This window comes from Chlorocebus sabaeus, chromosome 4 (genome assembly GCF_047675955.1).
Source record: "Chlorocebus sabaeus isolate Y175 chromosome 4, mChlSab1.0.hap1, whole genome shotgun sequence".
NCBI classification, from domain to species: domain Eukaryota; kingdom Metazoa; phylum Chordata; class Mammalia; order Primates; family Cercopithecidae; genus Chlorocebus; species Chlorocebus sabaeus.
Genome location: NC_132907.1, coordinates 80,512,774 through 80,532,192, shown reverse-complemented (window position 1 = coordinate 80,532,192; position 19,419 = coordinate 80,512,774). Strand labels below are relative to the sequence as shown.

The following is a 19,419-nucleotide window of genomic DNA, read 5'->3' as shown; positions in this document are numbered from 1 at the left end:
AACATAACAGAATCCTGAATGTTGTCTAAATCAATTCCACCTGCAGGGCATTATTACTCACAACAAGATCTCGGGAATTTTCTTGTTTAACAGAAACACACGAAGACAAAGGAATCAAATCAATGGATAAATAGTTGGCAGAGTTTTCTCTGGGCATATAATGGTGAACCAGAATGATCTGTTAACACATTGGTAATTACACTGATCTGAGATTTAAAAAAAGAAAAAGACTCTTACTAACAAAGGGGAAGGAAGCTATAAATGTAATGTCATTATTTTGGTGCACAGATCTAGAATTCAGCTTAGCTTCCTGAGTACTGACGTACCTGGCTAAGGAAAGGTCAAACAAGCCCAGAAACTGGCGAAGCGAAGTCTGATACATCTCATTAACCAAGCGCATCTCGGTAATGAGGAAGTAGAGGATGCTGCCCCGTGTAGCCACTGGAAGACAAAGAGCAAGGTTGCATGTGCTACGAGAGAGGAAAATAAATGACCCATGCAAAGAGAACAGCCTAAACTCTAAATGAAAACAACAACTTTTATTTTTATATCTTATCAGTGGCTGCGTACCAGACATGGGATACAAAGTGATACTCACTTATTAATATATTTATTTCTTATTTACAACAAGTAGTCAGCTATTTGTATTTATTAAATAGCACTTCTCATTTTAGAATCTCTAGACCCCTCGTAAAAATATTTTTTCTATTTTTACTGCAGGTAGAAAAGACAACCAAAGAAATTTCAAAGGTTGTTGTGTTTAACACCCAGCAAGCGAGGTAGCCATTAGGGACCTCATCCTTAAGTTCCAGCAAGAAGCCATGCCTAACCTGGGCTTCAAGTCTGCAAAACGACCCATTGCAAAGATGATGCTTCTGCCTATCAATAAATGACAGTTTAATTATTAGTAGTAGTATTATTGATACGGAGTTTCGTTCTTGTCCCCAGGCTGCAATGGCACGACCTTGGCTCACTGCAACCTCCGCCTCCCGGGTTCAAGTGCAGTAGCTTTGAGTAGCTGGGATTACAGGCGCCCACCATCATGCCTGGCTAATTTTTTTTTTCTTTTTTTTTTTTTGTATTTTCAGTAGAGACAGGGTTTTGCTGTGTTATCCAGGATGATCTCGCCATGTTGGCCAGGCTTGTCTCAAACACCTGACCTCAGGTGATCAGCCCACCTCAGCCTCCCAAAGTGCTCAGATTACAGGCGTGAGCCACCGCGTCCGGCCGATTATTTGTTAAAAGGAATAATAAAATACTAAAAGATAGCCAATCCAACTGAATTATTTAGCAGGCTTTTCTTGTACAAGGCCAATTTGCAAATTGGTGGCTGAGGAGAAAAATCTCCCATGAGACCACAGAACTACCTTCCTAATACAAAAACTGTAAACAAAATACCAACATAGTGTTACCAAACAACAAACAACTGGGCACTAATTCCTCAGATTTCACTCATTTGCAGTCATCAGATTTTTAAAAATTCTCCTTCTTTACTTTCTAACATCAAAACAAGTTCATGAGAACCTTAAAGGATTTACTAACATGAATGACAAGTACTCAGAAAATGTATACTATTATAAAAATTTTTGACCTCCATTTTACTGAATATTTCCCAACAGAAATTCCACAAAACACCTCCACTTTGCATAATCATTTGTATAACTCCCTCACATCCTCCATTTCTCTAATTCTCGTTCCTCTCTCATTTCATTTTCCTGTGACATTTGTCTTTCATTACCAGACTCACCAGGTCTGTATTCCTCCCGGGCTGAGTTAATTTGAACTTCTGTCTCAGCAGAAATTTCTAGCTTCTGTGTCACCTCCTCGGCTGTCCTTTTTGTGTTACTCAGCACAACAATGAGACTCTCGTCTTCTACCAGGGACCCCTGGGTACTTGTCAGGCGGTAAAGCAAGTTATCTTCTAGTTCCTTCATTCTTCTTTTGTTTGCAGTTACATCTTCCATCAGATGAGTTCTTTCTTTCTCCAATTCCTATTAGTTTGCACAAATATATTTTCTACCTCAATTAACAACTCCTGTTGAGTATTCCTTAAGACATTACATGGCTGCTTTCAAGTTCCTGTGCTGTATTTATCATAATCAACTGCAAGAAATATGGACATCAAAAAAGGAGAAGGGCTGGGCACAGTGGCTTACACCTGTAATCCCAGCACTTTGGGAGGCAGAGGCGGGCGGATCATTTGAAGTCGGAAGTTTGAGACCAGCCTGGCCAAAATGGTAAAATCCCGTTTCTACTAAAATACAAAAAAAAAAAAAAAAAAAAAAAAATAGCTGGGCGTGGCAGCGCATACCTGTAGTCCCAGCACTTTAGGAGGTGGAGGCAGGCGAATCATTTGAGGTCAGGAGTTTGAGACCAGCCTGGCCAACATGGTGAAACCCTGTCTACTAAAATACAAAAAAAAATTGCTGGGCGTGGTGACTCATGCCTGTAGTCCCAGGTGCTTGGGAAGCTGAAGCAGGAGAATCCCTTAAACCAGGGAGGTGGAGGTTGCAGTGAGCCGAGATCACGCCACTGCACTCCAGCCTGGAAGAAAGAGTGAGACTCTATCTAACATAAAATAAAATTAAAAATAAAATTTTAAAAAAATGTAGAGGAGAAGTAACAGAGGAAGGGAGAATAGGTGCCAAGCAACATGAAACTGGCAAAAAATACTACCAGCATCCTTCTAATCACCCATTTATTTTCTAAAGTCAAATCAGTTGCAAGTGATTGCTGTGATTATATTTAACATTATACATATAATCTTCTTTTGAAGGGGATATATATTTGAAAACAAAGATATATATCTGATTATATAGGTTTACTTCTGTCTACTTTCTTAAGAGAGTTCCATTATTATTTAAATGTGTTATTTCAAACTTGCTAATTGAAAAAGTATCCAAGTCTGTGAAAAACTACTCTCTGAAATCTTAAGCAAGCAACTTGAGCTGCAACTGCGAGCACGTTTAAATTGAAAATTCTTCTTGGCCTGCTGTTGTCTCCAAGAGCAGAAAAGTTTTGCATCTTTTCTGAGGGAGCTTTGTAGACAGCTGGGAGAGTGAAACTTTGGAAGACTATTATCCTTATTGGCCATTTCTTCCTCTTGGCAGCTTGGACAGGGAGAGATAGAGGAAGAGGAGGAAAGAAAAGATGGAGCTGGTGGCAAGGGTGGGGGAAGGAGAAATACGTGTGACACCAAGCAAGCCACAGGAAGAGGAAGCCCAAAGGCAGGGAGACAAAAGAGAAATATGCTTCTGACACCAAGTCAAATCGTACATGGATACCAACTTGCTATCCATGAGAGAGACTCTATCTATGATGCTAAAGAAAAGAATCTAAAATGGAAAGAATTTTATTATCTAAAATAAATGATATTTACAAATTTAAAATGAAACTTACGTATTAAGAGAGTTTATTTGAAGAGCTTCCTGGATATGGAGTCTATTGACAATTTACCCACATTTAACTGCATTTATAATGTACAATTCATTATAAGTAAAATATGGGGGAACTAGGGTTAAGTGCAGGTGACAAACAGCAAAATCACAGGAGAGCATGTCTGACAGTTCGACTGGACTCACGGCAGCTACCTGAACGTATGGTACCAAGCTCAAATCTCTAGATCAGCTTCAGAAATGTATATTCTCAATTGGGTACTCTGGATATGACTCAGTAGGTGATATGGTTTGGCTCTGTGTCCCCACTCAAATCTCACCTTGAATTGGAACCCCCATAAGCCCCATGTATCAAGGGTGGGAACAGATAGAGGTAATGGGGTCATGGGGGTGGTTTCCCCCACGCCGTTCTCATAACAGTGTGTGAGTTCTCACAAGATCTGATGGTTTTATAAGCATCTAGCACGTCCCCTGCTTGCACTCACTCTGTCCTGCCACCCTGTGAAGAAGGTGCCTGCTTCTCCTTTACCTTTCACCATGATTGTAAGTTTCCTGAGGCCTCCCCAGCCATGCAGAACTGTGAGTCAATAAAACTTCTTTCCTTTATAAATTACCCAGTCGCGTATTTCTTCAGAGCAGTGAGAGAATGGACTAATACAGTAGGTTTTATAGATTCTACTCCCTATTGAGAGAGCCAGAAATCTAAAGTGATGCAGTAATGAAGCATATGAAAGCATATAAAACATAATGGACTACTCACTGATTACATGATTAACTACACAATTTACCTTTGTTATGATCCAGTGTGCACACAAACATGGAGGGAAATGAGAGGCCAGACCTAGCCCAAACTGTCACTGTTAACCATTATGCAAGTTCTTTCCTTTAGTGGCTCTTCCAAGTATTTATTTTTGGTACTTAGTTTATGCTTACGAGAAACTTATCCCCATACTACTCCATGAATTACATCTTGTTTTAAACACTATCGCTATGTTGATAACTCCCAAGTTTATATCTCAGCTTCAGATCATACCTCCTTTCAACATCTCCATTTGGACATCTAAGAGACATCTCCTACTTAGCACCATCAGCAAAACAAAATGTCTGATCCTCCCTTGAAACCTGCTCCACCTCAGCCTTCCACAGCCTGGCAAATGGCAACACTATTCTTCCAGATGCTCTGGCCAAAACTTTTGAACCCTGCTTGGTCATTTTCTTTTCCTCAAATTCAACAACAAATTCATTAACAAGTTCTATCATCTCCGCCTCAAAACGAGATTCAGAATCTAATCATTTCTCACTCCCTCCACTATCACCACCTTGGTTTAAACTATCATCGTCACCTCCCCTCTAAATTAGGAGGTCTAAACAGGTGTCCCTACCCCCGGCCTTACCCGCCGGTCTACTTCCAGTCCAGCAGTCAGAATGATGCTACTGAAACATACTTCCTCTCTCAAAACCCTCCAGTGGCCAATCTTTCCACTCAGGGTGAAAGGTAAAGACCTTACCAAGGCCTCTAAGGCTCTACCAAGCTGCCCCCTCCTTCATTACTGCTGGGACCTCATTTCCTACTTCTCTCCCATTTTTCACTTTGCTCCAGCCACACTTGCTATTTCCTACATCAGTAGTTTTTAAATTTCAGTGCATGAGGATCACCTGGAAGGTTTGTGCTACAGGCTTGGAACAGCATCTGGGGATTTTGCACTTCTAATCCCATGTGATGTGGTGCTGCTATTCCAGGAAACACACTTTGAGACTCACTGTCTCAAACTCATAAAGAACTCCCTTGCCTCAGGGCCTCTGCATTGGCTGCTGCTCTGTCAGGTCTGTTCTTCTTCCAAATAACTCACTCTCTTCCCTTACTCAAGTCTTCCTCAAATGTCACATTCTCAGTGAGCCCCACCGTGACCACCCTCTTTAAAATGCTAGCCCACCAGCTGACTCTCCAGCTCTCCTGCTCACCAATGTCTGCACTTGTTATGGCATTTACCACCTTCTAACATAATACATAAATTATCTGTTATGCTCCAGGGATAGTTTGGTCTTCGAGTCTATTTTGTTCATTGATAAATTCTCCAGTTAGAGAAACAAAGCCTGGTACAGAGTAGGCACTCAATTAACACTGCAAATTGAATGACCAAATGTTGCATCTGTTTTCAAATTGATAAACTGAAACACACAGTGAACTGGAAAGTCTAGTCTTTGTGCCAGAAATACAGATGCGGAAATGCTCACTCTCTGAAAACCATGACGTTAAAAATAAAGGACGTGCTAACAAAACTGCATGAAGGCAAACAGCAAAGACCAGTGGCCTCGGCTTTATGTTTCAGCCAGTTCATCACCATTGACTGAATGGTTTGAGTTGGTAAGACCCCACCAGACTCTCAACTCACACTCTGAGCACAGTGAATCAGGTCTGGGGCCAGTCGAGGAAAGGAAGAATTCCCTCTTTAAGCAAAACAAAAGTTTAGGATTTGTATCAATTCTTAATTCTTGAAGATGTAGCAACTCAAGCAAAACCTGCTCTTATCATCTTTGTTTCCATCTGTTATCTGGTTACATATGAAGCTCCCTTAGCGGTTATTTCAATTCATTGATTCACGAGATGAGAATTTCAAATTTCGGAAACTGTAGAAATGAGTACAAACAAGTGACATTTAATGGCTGCTATAAAATTCATTTCCATAAGCAGTTATAATAAAAGCCTTCACATTATGGTTGTACTAGGAAATAAAAGTGATAATGAAAATTCAAGCAATTTTTATTGCCATATTTATAAATTTCACACACGATCACTATCATTTCTGAGTTCCTAAAGGTGAGCATTTAAAGGTCTTCACCTGAAGACAGGTAAGGGAAGAAATGTAAAGCAGTAGAGAGACGGATGGTTTTGACAACAGGAAGACATATGTTTGAATTGTGGCTCTCAAAACCCATCAGCTACATGACATTTGCCGTGTTTTAAAACTCTACAGGCCTCAGTATTTTCATCCACAAAATGTACGTAAAAACTGCTCATAGGATGATGGTGAAGATATCGCCAGTAATGCAGCGAAGGTAGCGGCTAGATTATGATAACTGCTCAAAACGTCTCTTCCCTTCCATCTTCTCCTTTGATTCATTTCTGGCCAACTTTTCAGAAGCATGATAATGCGTATTGTAAAAATAAGTAGTTTGAAAAATCAAGTCGAAACGTGGCACAAAGTAAATGATAAATGATACTTTGAATTTCACATCTTATCATAAAAGTGCATAATAAAGCAGCTGAAAAAGGATAAGAAAGGAGAACTTAGAATGCTAAGGACGAATGCTTTCGTGTCAACTGGGAATGAGAGCATGGACTGTCACACTCAAAAGCAGCACCAGGTCTTATCAATTCTTCCTGCACACAAACCTTTATCTTCCGCCCATGTTTTCAATCACATAACAACCACTGCCCTACTTGAGAATTTACTTGTCATTCATGGACTACTCTAACAAAGCTGGTCTTCCTGCTGATGCTTTTCCACTCATAGTCACTCAGGAGATCTCCCTTACCTATTTTGAAAGGTCCAAAATTCTCAACATAGTTGGCAAAACCTGTCACAATCTACTTTTCTAATCTTATTTCTACTTGAGAACTATGGAATTGAGGTTAAAATCATGCCTCCATGTTGCTTATGAAACAAATATTAATAAAATAAACATAGTAATGATGTATACGATGAGTGGCAAACCATTGAATTCTTCATAAAAAAATAGTAACTAAAAAGATTGAACATTATTAAGATGGTTGTGGTCAATTTAATATCATTGTTAACAAATTTGTCGATTAAAATAATTGCCTATATTCCCAAAGGATTAAAATAAAGCTAAGAAGTACATTTCCCCAAAGTTTGAAATGGATGAAAATAAAATATACTAAGTAAATAGTATAATTTAAAGTACTATTTGGAATCTCAAAAGCAATCTGTATATAAAATAGAAACAAGTGGACAAATACATGGGCACCAGAAAGTTATTGGCAAAAGAAAGGTTATCTGAGAAAAAAAAAAAATAGAATAATCGTTGCTTGCTTTTCGTTCAAGGTTAAAAGATTGAAAACCTACTTAGGGATATGGTTATAAGCATATTTTCATTTATATGGCTGATTTAAACATATTTGTATTAAATGATTACTTTCATTGCACCAATTCATAAGAAGAAGATAAGACTCTTTCAGATTAATATGATGAGGCAAAGTTAATCAAAATAATTTTATCCGTAAATCTCTTTCCCACCAAAAGGATTATCTTTCAGCAGGCAGATAGATAGATTGATAGATAGATAGATAGATAGATAGATAGATAGATAGATAGATAAATAAAAGAGTAAAGATTTGCATTAAGTATTCTATATAAACTCTAAGACTACAATGTAAAATTCTTATATAAACGGTGACATATTCCAAAGGGAATTTTAAAAGTACGAAATAGATCAAAGATCTAAAAGTAAGACCTGAAACTATAAAACTACTAGAAGAAAACATAAAGGAAATGCTTCAGGACACTGGTCTGGGAAAAGAGTCTATGAATAAGATCTCAAAAGCATAGGCAACAAAAGCCAAAATAAACAAATGGGGTTATATCAAAAAGCTTCTGTACAGCAAAGGAAACAATCAACAGAGTGAAAAGATAACTTACAAAATGGAAACAGATAGTTACAAGCTATTTATCCAAGAGGGGATTAATATCCAGAACATACAAGGAACTCAAACATCTCAACAGAAAAAAAATCGATTAAAAATATGTAGATTATCTGAACAGACATGTCTCAAAAGACACAAAAATGGCCAAGAAATATATGAAAAAATTCTCAACATCACTAATCATTGGGGAAATGCAAATCAAAACCAAAATGACATACCATCTCACCCCAGCTGGGTTGGCTATTATCAAAAAGTCAAAAAATAACAAACCCTGGTGAGGATGCAGAGAAAAGGAAACTGTTAAACACTGTGGGTGGGAATGTAAACTAGCACAACCACTACGGAGAACAGTATGGAAGTCCCTCAAAAAACTACACACATGGATACACACACTGAAACAAGCAGAACCACCACATGATCCATTAATCCCACTACTGGGTATTTACTCAAAGGAAAGGAAATCAGTGTATTGAAGACATGTCTGCACCCCCATGTTTACTGCAGCACTATCCACAATTGACAAGATATGGAATTAACCTAGGTGCCCAACAACAGACGAATGGTGAAGGAAATGTGGTATACGTACACAATGGAATACTATTCAGCAATAAAAAAGAATAAAATCCTGTCATTCACAGCACTATGGATGGAACTGGAGGTCATTATGCTAAGTGAAATAAGCTAGGAACAGAAAGTAAAACACTACATATTCTCTCACTCACATATGTAAGCTAAAAAAAAAAATGTTGATCTCATAGAAGTGAAAAAGCAGAACAGAGGATACTAGAGGCTGGGAAGGGTGGGGGAAAGGGTGAGAGAGGGAGAGATTTGTTAAGATACAAAATTTCAGCTAGATAGGATGAATAAATTGTAGTGTTTTATAGCATTACAGGATGACTGTACTTAATGATTATAATGTATTACATAATTTCAAATAGTTCGAAGGAGAATATTGAATGTTCCCAACATAGAGAAATGATCAATGTTTGAGATGATGGATATGCTAATTACCCCAATCTGATCACTATACATTATACTATGGAAATATCACTATGTACCCCATAAACATGTACAATTACTATATATCAATTAAAAATAAAATAAAAATTTACATGTACAGGGTGGTTTGGTAAAATTTCATGAACATGGCATTTGTTAATTAAATGATTTTTTACTGTAAGTAGCTTAAAGAAGCAAATGAAAACTAAACTTACTTGTGTACATAAACTGCATTTATAACCAAAGTTTTGAAATCAGTAAAAGACAAATGGCAGCCAGAGTTCTCATTCTTAAAGGTATAACTCAGGCTCCATTACCAAATATTATTTCTCTTTTGTACTTTACCCTAGTAATTAAAATAGAAAGATTAAACAAGAGAATTCAGAGAGATTTCTTTTTCCTTCACCAATAGTGAGCTGGTGATAATGATGTCTATTTAATGTCCTTCTTAAATTACTTCCCATGTCAGTTTCACCAAGCTCAGGAGCTCATACCTCAAAGGAAATCACACACTTGTTTGCTCATCCAGAATTCTGAACAATGATGACCCTGAGGCCTTGTATTGTGTGACCAGTAGGAGCTGTTGATCAACACTGGCATTTTTCTCCCAATGGAACATAGATTTTTTTTTAAGTTTCTATTTTATTCTCTATGATCCAAGTGAGACTGAGTCTAAGAGATTTGGTTTCTATAAAGGAAGGTTGTTGTAGGCCTACTGGTTTCCTGCCTGTTCAAAACGGTCTAGATACATCACCTTCTGGTAATAGCAGCAGAATGTCCAAATCTACTCACAGGTACATCAGATAAACAACTGGATATAGCCTTGATGTGAATTTGAACAGCACATGCATTTAAACTGACTGTCTTGAAGCCCACAGAAAATATAAACTCTGTTAAAATTCACGCTTCCTTGCATTCAGATGCTCTAAGGTTTCCATGTGTTTCTGAAGCAAACAAACCTGAAGGTCTAGCAGGTGTACAACTGAGCATTCATGAGACCCGATTATGTGTGATAATAAGGTCCCTCATTGCCCCTGTATCCCCAGGACACAGAACAACTGATTAATTTTTGGAGTCAAAGATGTATCTTTCCGTTGCATGAACAATTACCGTTCAGAGCCTCCTTTCACAAGAAGAACCAACAAACCTAAGAAGTCATGACTCATCCCCAGTGAAGAGACTCAGCCTTTGTTTCAGCCCCACATTCCTCAGACGGTTTCCAACATCAACTTCCTATTCTGTGTGGGATATCCTATCCCTTCCTGTGTGTAATCTTCCTAGTGTCCACAGACCTCCTTAAATCAATAAAATTTCAAATGGATATTTTATATTTATAATCACCCAAGAAGTGAGATTATAGTCAGAGAGAATGCATTGTCACTGAAGTCAAAGGAATAATTCGGACTTTAAAACACTGATATATCTGTGTTCGTAAAGCACGGACATAAGACTCTTTTCAACAGAGTAACCAGACTATAGGAAATGGCCCAAAAGCAGCAGGGATCAACTCAGATCCATTTGCACCACCCAGATTGAGAAAGTCCAGCAGTGTTAGCAGATTCAGGAATATGCTGGGAAGTGAAGAAGCTGCAAAATAAAAGCCCCTTAGAATAAGCATTATGCTGAAAATCTATCAAAATTAAGCCCAGCAGCTCGCTTCTTCTATCACAAGACCTCATTTTGGGAACAAAATAAATAAAGGTTAGGTGTTATAATGTTGTTCACATTATAAAAGCAAACGAGTGTCTGTTATTATGAAAGAAAAAAAAAGAGTGTCACATTATTCTGGCTGATCATTTTGTAAGAATTATTTACTGTGAGCACAGAACAGATTCTGATAATGAGATGATATTAAAGGAGTAATTTTCTCAAGACACTCAGTTTTCCTAAGAAGTAAGAAACAGCCTGGTCCTGCATCCACACTGGCTTTTCAGGGTTGCTCCAAGTGTTTTCAAATGAGCTTAACAAGCTCCTTATTTCATCTTAAACCTCTGCTACAGGAATTAAGGTCCAGGGATGGGTTTATTTTTGTTGTTGTTGTTGCTGTTGCTGTTGTTGTGTTTTGCTACAATCCAAGTCTGTCAGATCCAATTATTTGTTCCAAGGAGACTGTATTCATTTAGTTGAATATAAGAAAACCAAGGACAAGAATATTATTCAAACTGCCATAGGGCCTCTTATCTCCATGAAACCAAGGCTACAGGTGGAAGGACAGTCTCAAATACCAGCGACAGAGGTGGCCCAAAAGACCCTCAGGAATTCCCACTTGCTCAAGGTCACATGCTATTAAGAATCCCAGTCCCACCTGAAGTAATTATATGACAATGCTAAATTTCCTCCACCACCTCTATTGAGATTTAACTCAGGACTCAAAAACTAAGCAAGTACATATTTTGAAGGCTGCCATTACCACAACAGCAACTCAGTGGCAGGAATCAGAATCAGTATCTGCCATTCTGAGATCACTTAACCATGTGAATTTATGAAGCTGGGTTAAATGCTCCTAATGCAGCTTCCAACTTTATGACCCTGTGATTCATGTGCTATAAATTAACAATAATGTTCAGGAAAAGGGAAGGGAGAGAGAAGGAGAGGAAGTGGAGGAGAAAGAGAAAGACATGTGGTAGGCTCAGAAAGGCAAGCACCGTACAACACACAGAAAAGGTACAGAGAAGGGGAAGGACAGACCCCAAAGACTTCGCTGGCCGTATTAACATAAACAATCTTCAGGTCAGCATAGAAGGTGTCACTAAGTAAACTAAACTTCTCATTATTATTGAACTCAGGAGTAAATCAATAACAACGTTAAGAGTTCATGCAGTTTCACCATAACATTCCCATTAAAATCTTCCACGTTTCTTTGCTGAAGCCTCACATGTTCCCTAGAGAAAATGCTCATTCAAAAGAAGGAAGTTTACAAATGTGTGGCCTTTTTTCATTGAGCATTAGGTTATCCCATAAAACAGAAGTAAAGAAGGCATATGTGGAGTTATGTTTCATTAGCGTAGTTACGTAAGTAGCCTTCAAAAGTTACAGAGTGAAACTCAGGTGTCACAAACTTCTGTCTTCTCACATTAGACCCTGTCAAGACATACTACAGGGCTCTCTTAGATCACAAATGAGAACTAACAATGTTGTTTGTTATGAGTACGAAGTTTTAATTTTATATTCTAAAAGCATAATAATGAATCAAATGAAAGAAAAACCTAGATGTGTACCAGAAAATTAAAAGTCAATGGTTAGTGAAATTCATAACAGAACACACTTTTCAGCAAAATCAAGTAATTTAAGACCAGAATAATGATGCTGAAGATGAGACTGATTCCTCGTAGTTTCACCATCAGCCTGTATGAAGGCAATCGATGACATATGTAATTTACGAGACATATGTGAAACATACGGGTAGATGATTGGTTAATAATTTCCTTTAGAAAAAAAGAAGATACTTGGAGATTAATGGGAAAAAAACACAGGGAATAAAAGGGGAGAAACTCAGTCCTATTACAACTGTTATTATCTTATTTTTGTCAGTGAAATATGACATTAAAGCAACACAGAATGGGAGGGAGCCACACTGCACTCACCTGCTTCTCTGTGAGAATGACCCTCCCGAGTAACTGATCTTCTAGACCTTTCATGGTGACAGTGAAGTCAATGATGGAGGTACGGGCACTTATCTCAGGGGTGTAGGCTGGGTTAGGCAGTTTGGTGGTAATGTAGAGTCTAAAGCCATCCAACACATCTACTTCCTTGTCACCAACTTTCACCTTTTATATAAAAAGAAATTTAAAAGTAATAAAACAGAGATATACCTTACTATGTCTTTTTTGTATCAGATCAAGTATTGTTTTAAATAATGACATAACTGGAGATCATTTGTATACTAAAAAAGAAATGGTCATGAGGTATCTGCACAGCTTCAGACAACTAGGAGGAAAGGAAGGAAGCAAAGAAGGATGGAAGGAAGACTGAATATAGAATTTAACACCAAAATTGTGATCACATTGCAGGAGTGAGATGGATCCCTTACCCAAAATTCAGTTCAGAGGTTGAGACTGATGATGCTACACATGCATCAAAAGAGTATAAAAAGGCTTATTACTCACATGATGAGACTGTGGGAGAGATCAGAGCAGGTTCCTAAACAGGTCCCAAAAACTGGCTTGAGAGAGCAGGGAGGGGCAGCTGCTCTAGGACTTTACGGTATTTAGGGGTAGAGCTGGGCTGAGGGTTTCCACACATAGGTGTGGACAGGCGGTTGCATGGTTTGAATTTTCAACTTGTGCCAAAGGAGGGGGCACCCAGGTTTTATCAGCTTGCCCAGATGTGAGTGGGGCAGAAGGGGAGAGGGGAATGGAGAAGCTTCAAAACTATCAACATCAAGAGGCAGTCAGACCCCTTCACACACTACAAAAGTGAAGTCAATATTCCTAAAGGGATTGCTCTTGGATATTTTAATCCAAAGTCAAGAAGTGTAGAAGAGAAAAACAAACCTTTCCCATGGACTCAAATTTAAGTTGCTGCCTATTAAGAGAATTCTATCTATGTCACATTGACCTGGCCTCATGGTAACTGTTCTGCACATTGTTATCCACACATTTAACTTACCTTAAAGGTAGACCCAGTTTTAATGAAGTTTCTTTCCAAAACATTATCTAGTGCTGGATCTAGTTCCTCTCCAACATCTTCAATAAGCAAGGGCCTTCCAAGAGAAAGGCTGTCTTCCAGGTGGTTTCTGAAGTACTTGTGATTTAAAGACGTGATCTAGAAACAGGATCACAAGGTTCAAGGTTGCTGTTGACAGACATTATTATGAAGCAAGCACAGGGGTAACTGTTTTCAAAAGAAGCCTAAAGCATTCTACTGCAAGAGGTAAATACAAATTGAGCATCCAAAATGTCCCAAAATACAAAACTTGTTGAGAGTCCACATGACGCCACAGTGGAAAATTCCACACCTGACTGACCCCTGTGCTTTCTGATGGTTGAATGTACACAAACTTTGTTTCATGCATAAAATTGTTTTAAATACTCTATAAAATTATCTTCAAGTATATGAATAAGGTGTATATGAAACATAAATGAATTTCATGTTCTGACTTGGGTCCCATCCTCAAGTTATCCCATTATGTACATGTAAATATTCCAAAATCTAAAATCTGAAACACTTCTGATCCCAAGTATTTAGGATAAGGGGTCATTCACCTTTTACATAGATTTTTAGAGATCCTGGATTTTGAAACCCACACTTGGTGAAATTGTAAAGAAGGTTAATTGTTTCCATTGTTGTTTAGCAAACCATTATTTTGTTTTATTGGGAAGCATGTAAAGGTTCTGTGTGGCAGCAATGTTTTTTCTTCACCACTACCACTTTTGTGACAAATAATAATGTGATAATTAGGAAGTATTCATGCAAAATGCTGCAGACTTTGCGTGATACAGCTCTGCCATTCTCTACTCATCAAAGAGAGCCCTGGACCCTGACAGAATAGTCTGAAACCATTGAAAGATGGCATTGGTAGAGATTAACACATATGCAAATAATGAAAGTTTTAGAAAATATTTTCATATTAGATTGAAGCTTGCATCTGCTACTGCTCTACCTAGGATTACAAAAACATCTCTAATGTTTTCAAATATTTCTTTACTCTTGGATTTTTGTTTATCTGAGGCAATAAAACTTAACCGGCAACATAAACATACTAATACACAAATTACCTGGAGTTCATTTTGGCTTTCTTTATTTTTAATCCAGATCTTGCCTTGAGTCTGTGGATCAATTAACAAAGGGTGACGAGATGCCTTCGTGACAATAATTCCATTTTGAATGGACAGGTCATCATTTGGCAGACCTTGGAGGTTCCATTCACTAATAGTAGGAGCATCAATCAACATCTCATTGAGATTTAGGTTCTTTCCAAATGGAATTTTCCGGGCTTTCATTTCTTTCCGCCAGTCATTTAACAGAAGATCACGAAACTCTTGGTTAAATGGACCAGAATAAGATAGAAAAGCTGTAGCCAACAGTACATCCCCTAAAACAGAAAACAAACACCACTGAAATACTTTAGGTTCATCCTTGTAATTGTACAGCATATTAAAAATGAAAAAAATGTAAAAGACAGTAATTCTTTTAAACTAAATTCCACAAATCAAACTGGAAGCACGTGTGGCTATGCAAGTGAATAAGCAGTAGTCTGGTTTATTAGTCAATAGGGTCCAAGTGGCCTACCGAGTGATACCTGCTAGTAGTCAAGCACTGGATTATTTTTACTCTCATTAGAAGTGAAAAGACAACCTCTAAGTTTAAGAGAATCAAACCTCCTAAGACAGAGCCTTCATTAAATGTGACCTTGATCAATATACCCATGTACTCACAGAATTCTAAAGTGACCTGATAATAAAAGGCATAAAGATAGTTAACACATCTAATAAGGACAGCACAGATGCCAGACCAATGTCTCTTTCTCTGAAATACCTGGAGAAACACACACACACACACACACAGAGGAATTTGAAATAATCAAGCATTGTTTTTTATTTGGATTAAAGTATAAGCTGTCTAAAGTATAAGCTGTCTAATTCCCTATCACAGTCAACACACAATCTCATTAATAAAGCAATTTACATACCTACAAGTCTTTTAGTTTGTGCAGCAAACTCTTGGCTTTGCTGTGTCCATCTTTCTTTTTCACCTGCCAAGCCACTGATGAGCGTGGAAGCTGTCTGCATCTTGTGTCGGCATCGCTCTGCATCTTCAAGTAAGGTCTAACAAGAGTCATAATCACAAGAAAACTTTTACTGAAATAAATATAGCCTCTGGCTCAAAAATGTAACTGTAGAACATGCCATATTATCTGCCTTCCTGGGACATGTGAGCCATTACTTCACAAGAAGCATGACATTCTATTTCTATGTGTCTGTCTGTCCAGTCCTCTCTCTTTTGCCCTGTCCTCTATCTTATCCCCTGCCCATGGAACTTGGCTGGATGGAGTTTCGCTCTTGTTACCCCAGCTGGACTCCAATGGTGCGATCTCAGCTCACTGCAACCTCTGCCTCCCGGGTTCAAGCGATTCTCCTGCCTCAGCCTCCCAAGTAGCTGGGATTATAGGCATGTGCCACTACGCCCCATTAATTTTGTATTTTTAGTAGAGATGGGGTTTCTCCATGTTGGTCAGGCTAGTCTCAAACTCCCAACCTCAGGTGATCCACCCACCTCAGCCTCCCAAAGTGCTAGGATTACAGGCATGAGCCACCATACCTGGCCGGTGCTTAGTTCTTAAAAACAAATGGCTCCAGTGGCTCACGCCTGTAATCCCAGGACTTTGGGAGGCCATGAAGTGGGTGGATCACTTGAGATCAGGAGTTCAAGACCAGCCTGACCAACATGGTGAAACCTCATCTCTACTAAAAACACAAAAATTAGCCAGGCGTGGTGGCAGGCGCCTGTAATCCCAGATACTTGGGAGGCTGAGGCAGGAGAATTACTTGAACCCAGGAGGTGGAGATTGCAGTGAGCCAAGATCGTGCTGCTCAAATCCAGCCTTGGCAACATAGTGAGACTCTGTCTCAAAAAAACACAAAAAGCAAAAAACAAATGGCTCTGTTTCTTAGTGTTTAAGCAACAATTGCTTATTCTACTTGTAAAAATCTAAACTTATGAAATAAAATGGGTATGGACAAAGGTTTAGCTACATGACAAGTCATTGGGTGTTCAAATATATATATATATACACGTGCTAAGTGTCTAACAATAGAGGATTATTTAAATAAATTATAGTGTATCCATGAATAAGAATACTCTGAAGCCATCAAAAAAAATCCTATAAAAATTTTTATGACCAAGAAAGAAGAGCACAGTATATTAAGTTAAAAATTCAATTTATAAAATGGTATTCCTAAATTATCAGTTATGTTGAGTTTAAAACGCATGTGAAAGGCATATATTATGATATGAATAATAACAGAATATGATTCATGTTTATCTCCAGGGTTACCTGTATTTTCCATAGAGACATGAATTGCTTTTGTAATAATAACACATTACAGTGCTTTTCAAAAGCAGCATATTTATTCCGCATATTCAGCATATTTTCTTCCTCTAGAGTTAAGGCAAAAAAACTAACAGTCCATCAGACAGGCACATCCCCTAACCACAGCCCCTCACATCTGTTTGTTTCCTTCAAGAAGGAAGGTGCCAGTTGGGAAGGACAATCCTACATCGTTTATTAGAAAAAAAAAACCTTTTTATTTGTAAGATACTTTTAATATTGATTTGCTTTCACTAAATTCTTCAATCCCAATTCCATCAGCCAAATCAGAAAATGACCAGGCCTCTCCCTTTCTGGCTTTTGTTTTCTGGAAGCCCAGGCTTCTTTGGGGAATTACGGTTTGGGAGAAGAGAAAGGAGCAAATGTTGAGAATGCAAGAGAAAGAAAACCGTAAGTTCTGTGTGTTCCCCCCAGCCTGTTGAGGGGAGCACACGGGACTTACTGGGTTCCCTGAGTAGTACCCCCATCCTCAGCCCACTCTCTCATAGGTCCCAGAGAGGTGACCAGCTCTCCTCCAGGCCTAGGCAAGCTGAACCCTAGGCAAAGGCACTGGCTTCTGCATGGGGCGTAGCCAGGACACACTCCCCTTCAATGGGCCATGCAGGCCTGGGCCATGGTGAACTGTAGATTGGAACCCTTCTCCTGCCTTCTGGGAGGCCCACAAACCCCCGGACTTTCATGGAGTCCTATGGAGGGAGAAGAGCAACAAAAATGACTGAAGATCAAGTTCAGAAGTTGGTTGTAGGAATGTCCAGATTTTTTATTTTTTTAATAAGGAATTTGACATTTGTTAAAATTCAAGTTTTAGAGTTAGAGCCATAATGTTACAGTTCTTCTGTGCTCCCATGATTATTTACCTAACAAATAGCAGATGCTCCAAAACAATAAAGCTTGCTGAATGAATTAAGGTAAAAATGTTAAAATTTACACATAATAAAATGAGAAGGTAAAATATTTTCCCTGTGTTCAGTAGAGCTTCCTGATACAAATAACCACCCAAAATGGTAGAAATTAACACTCCTTCCAAAGTAGATTCTTTCAAACTGCCATAATGTTTTCCATACATAAGTGAATTTTATGAGGCATAAGTATACAAATCCACACAAGTGCTACTTCTTTTTTATAATTGAATTTTCATTTTAAGTTCAGGGCTACCTGTACAGGTTTGTCATATAAGTAAACTTGTGTCATGGGGGTTTGTTGTGCAGATTTTTTCACCACCCAGGTATTAAGCCTAGTACTTGTTATTTTTCCTGATCCTCCCCCTCCTCCCACCCTCCACTCTCCAATAAGCCCCAATGTGTGTTGTTCCTGTCTATGCATCCATGTGTTCTCATCATTTAGATTCCACTTACAAGTGAAAATATGTGGTATTTGCTTTCTCAGTTCCTGTGTTAGTTGCTAAGGATAATGGCCTCCAGTTCCATCTATGTTCCTGAAAGGACACAATCTCATTCTTTTTTATAGCTGCGTAGTATTCCATGGTGTACGTGTACCACATTTTCTTTATCCAGTCTATCACTGTTGAACATTTAAGTTGATTCCATGTCTTTGCTATTGTGAACGGGACAGCAATGAACATACTCACACATGTGGCTTTATAACAGAATGATTTACATTCCTTTGGGTATATATCAAGTAATGGGATTGCTGGGTCAATGGTATTTCTGTTTTTAGGTCTTTGAGGAATTGCCACACTATCTTCCAGAATGGTTGAACTAATTTAACTCTGATCAACAGTGTATAAGCATTCTTTTTCTCCTCAATCTCACCAGCATCTGTTGTTTTTTGACTTTTTCATAGTAGCCGTTCTGACTGCTGTGAGATGGTAACTCACTGTAGTTTTGACTTGCATTTCTCTAGTGATCAGTGATATTGAGCTTTTTTTCACATGATTATTGGCTGCATGTATGTCTGTTTTTGAAAAGTGTCTATTGCAACGAAAGCGAAAACTGGCAAATGGGATCTAATTAAAACAAAGAGCTTCTGCACAGCAAAAGAAACTATCAACAGAGTGAAGAGACAACCTATAGAATGGGAGAAAATTATTGCAAAATATGCATCTGAAAAAAATCTTAATGTCCAGGATCTATAAGGAACTTAAAGAAATTCACAATAAAAAAAAAATCTCATTAAAAAGTGGGCAAAGGACATGAACAGACATTTTTCAAAAGTGCTACTTCTTTAAAGCTTCCAAAAGCTTTTACTTTGCTTGCAGAAGACTTTTCTTTATGAGAATATACCATACATTCTACAGATAGTGAAATTGAAATGTTTATCTAAACTCTTATTGGGACCCCTGTAAAACT

The 19,419-nt window shown here is 38.3% G+C and overlaps 1 protein-coding gene across 4 annotated transcripts in view; it reads right to left on the bottom strand.

Moving 5' to 3' along the window:
- DNAH5 (dynein axonemal heavy chain 5) overlaps positions 1-19,419 on the bottom strand; it is a 318,561-nt gene that overhangs the window by 46,053 nt on the left and 253,089 nt on the right. For all 4 annotated transcript variants that reach the window (XM_037988724.2, XM_007961228.3, XM_037988725.2 and 1 more), the window contains 6 exons: positions 15,692-15,827; positions 14,778-15,094; positions 13,669-13,824; positions 12,645-12,827; positions 1,748-1,991; positions 327-441 (listed from right to left, as the gene is read on the bottom strand). In XM_037988724.2, the coding sequence (XP_037844652.2) occupies positions 327-441; positions 1,748-1,991; positions 12,645-12,827; positions 13,669-13,824; positions 14,778-15,094; positions 15,692-15,827 (1,151 nt within the window). The remainder of the gene's footprint in view (positions 1-326; positions 442-1,747; positions 1,992-12,644; positions 12,828-13,668; positions 13,825-14,777; positions 15,095-15,691; positions 15,828-19,419) is intronic.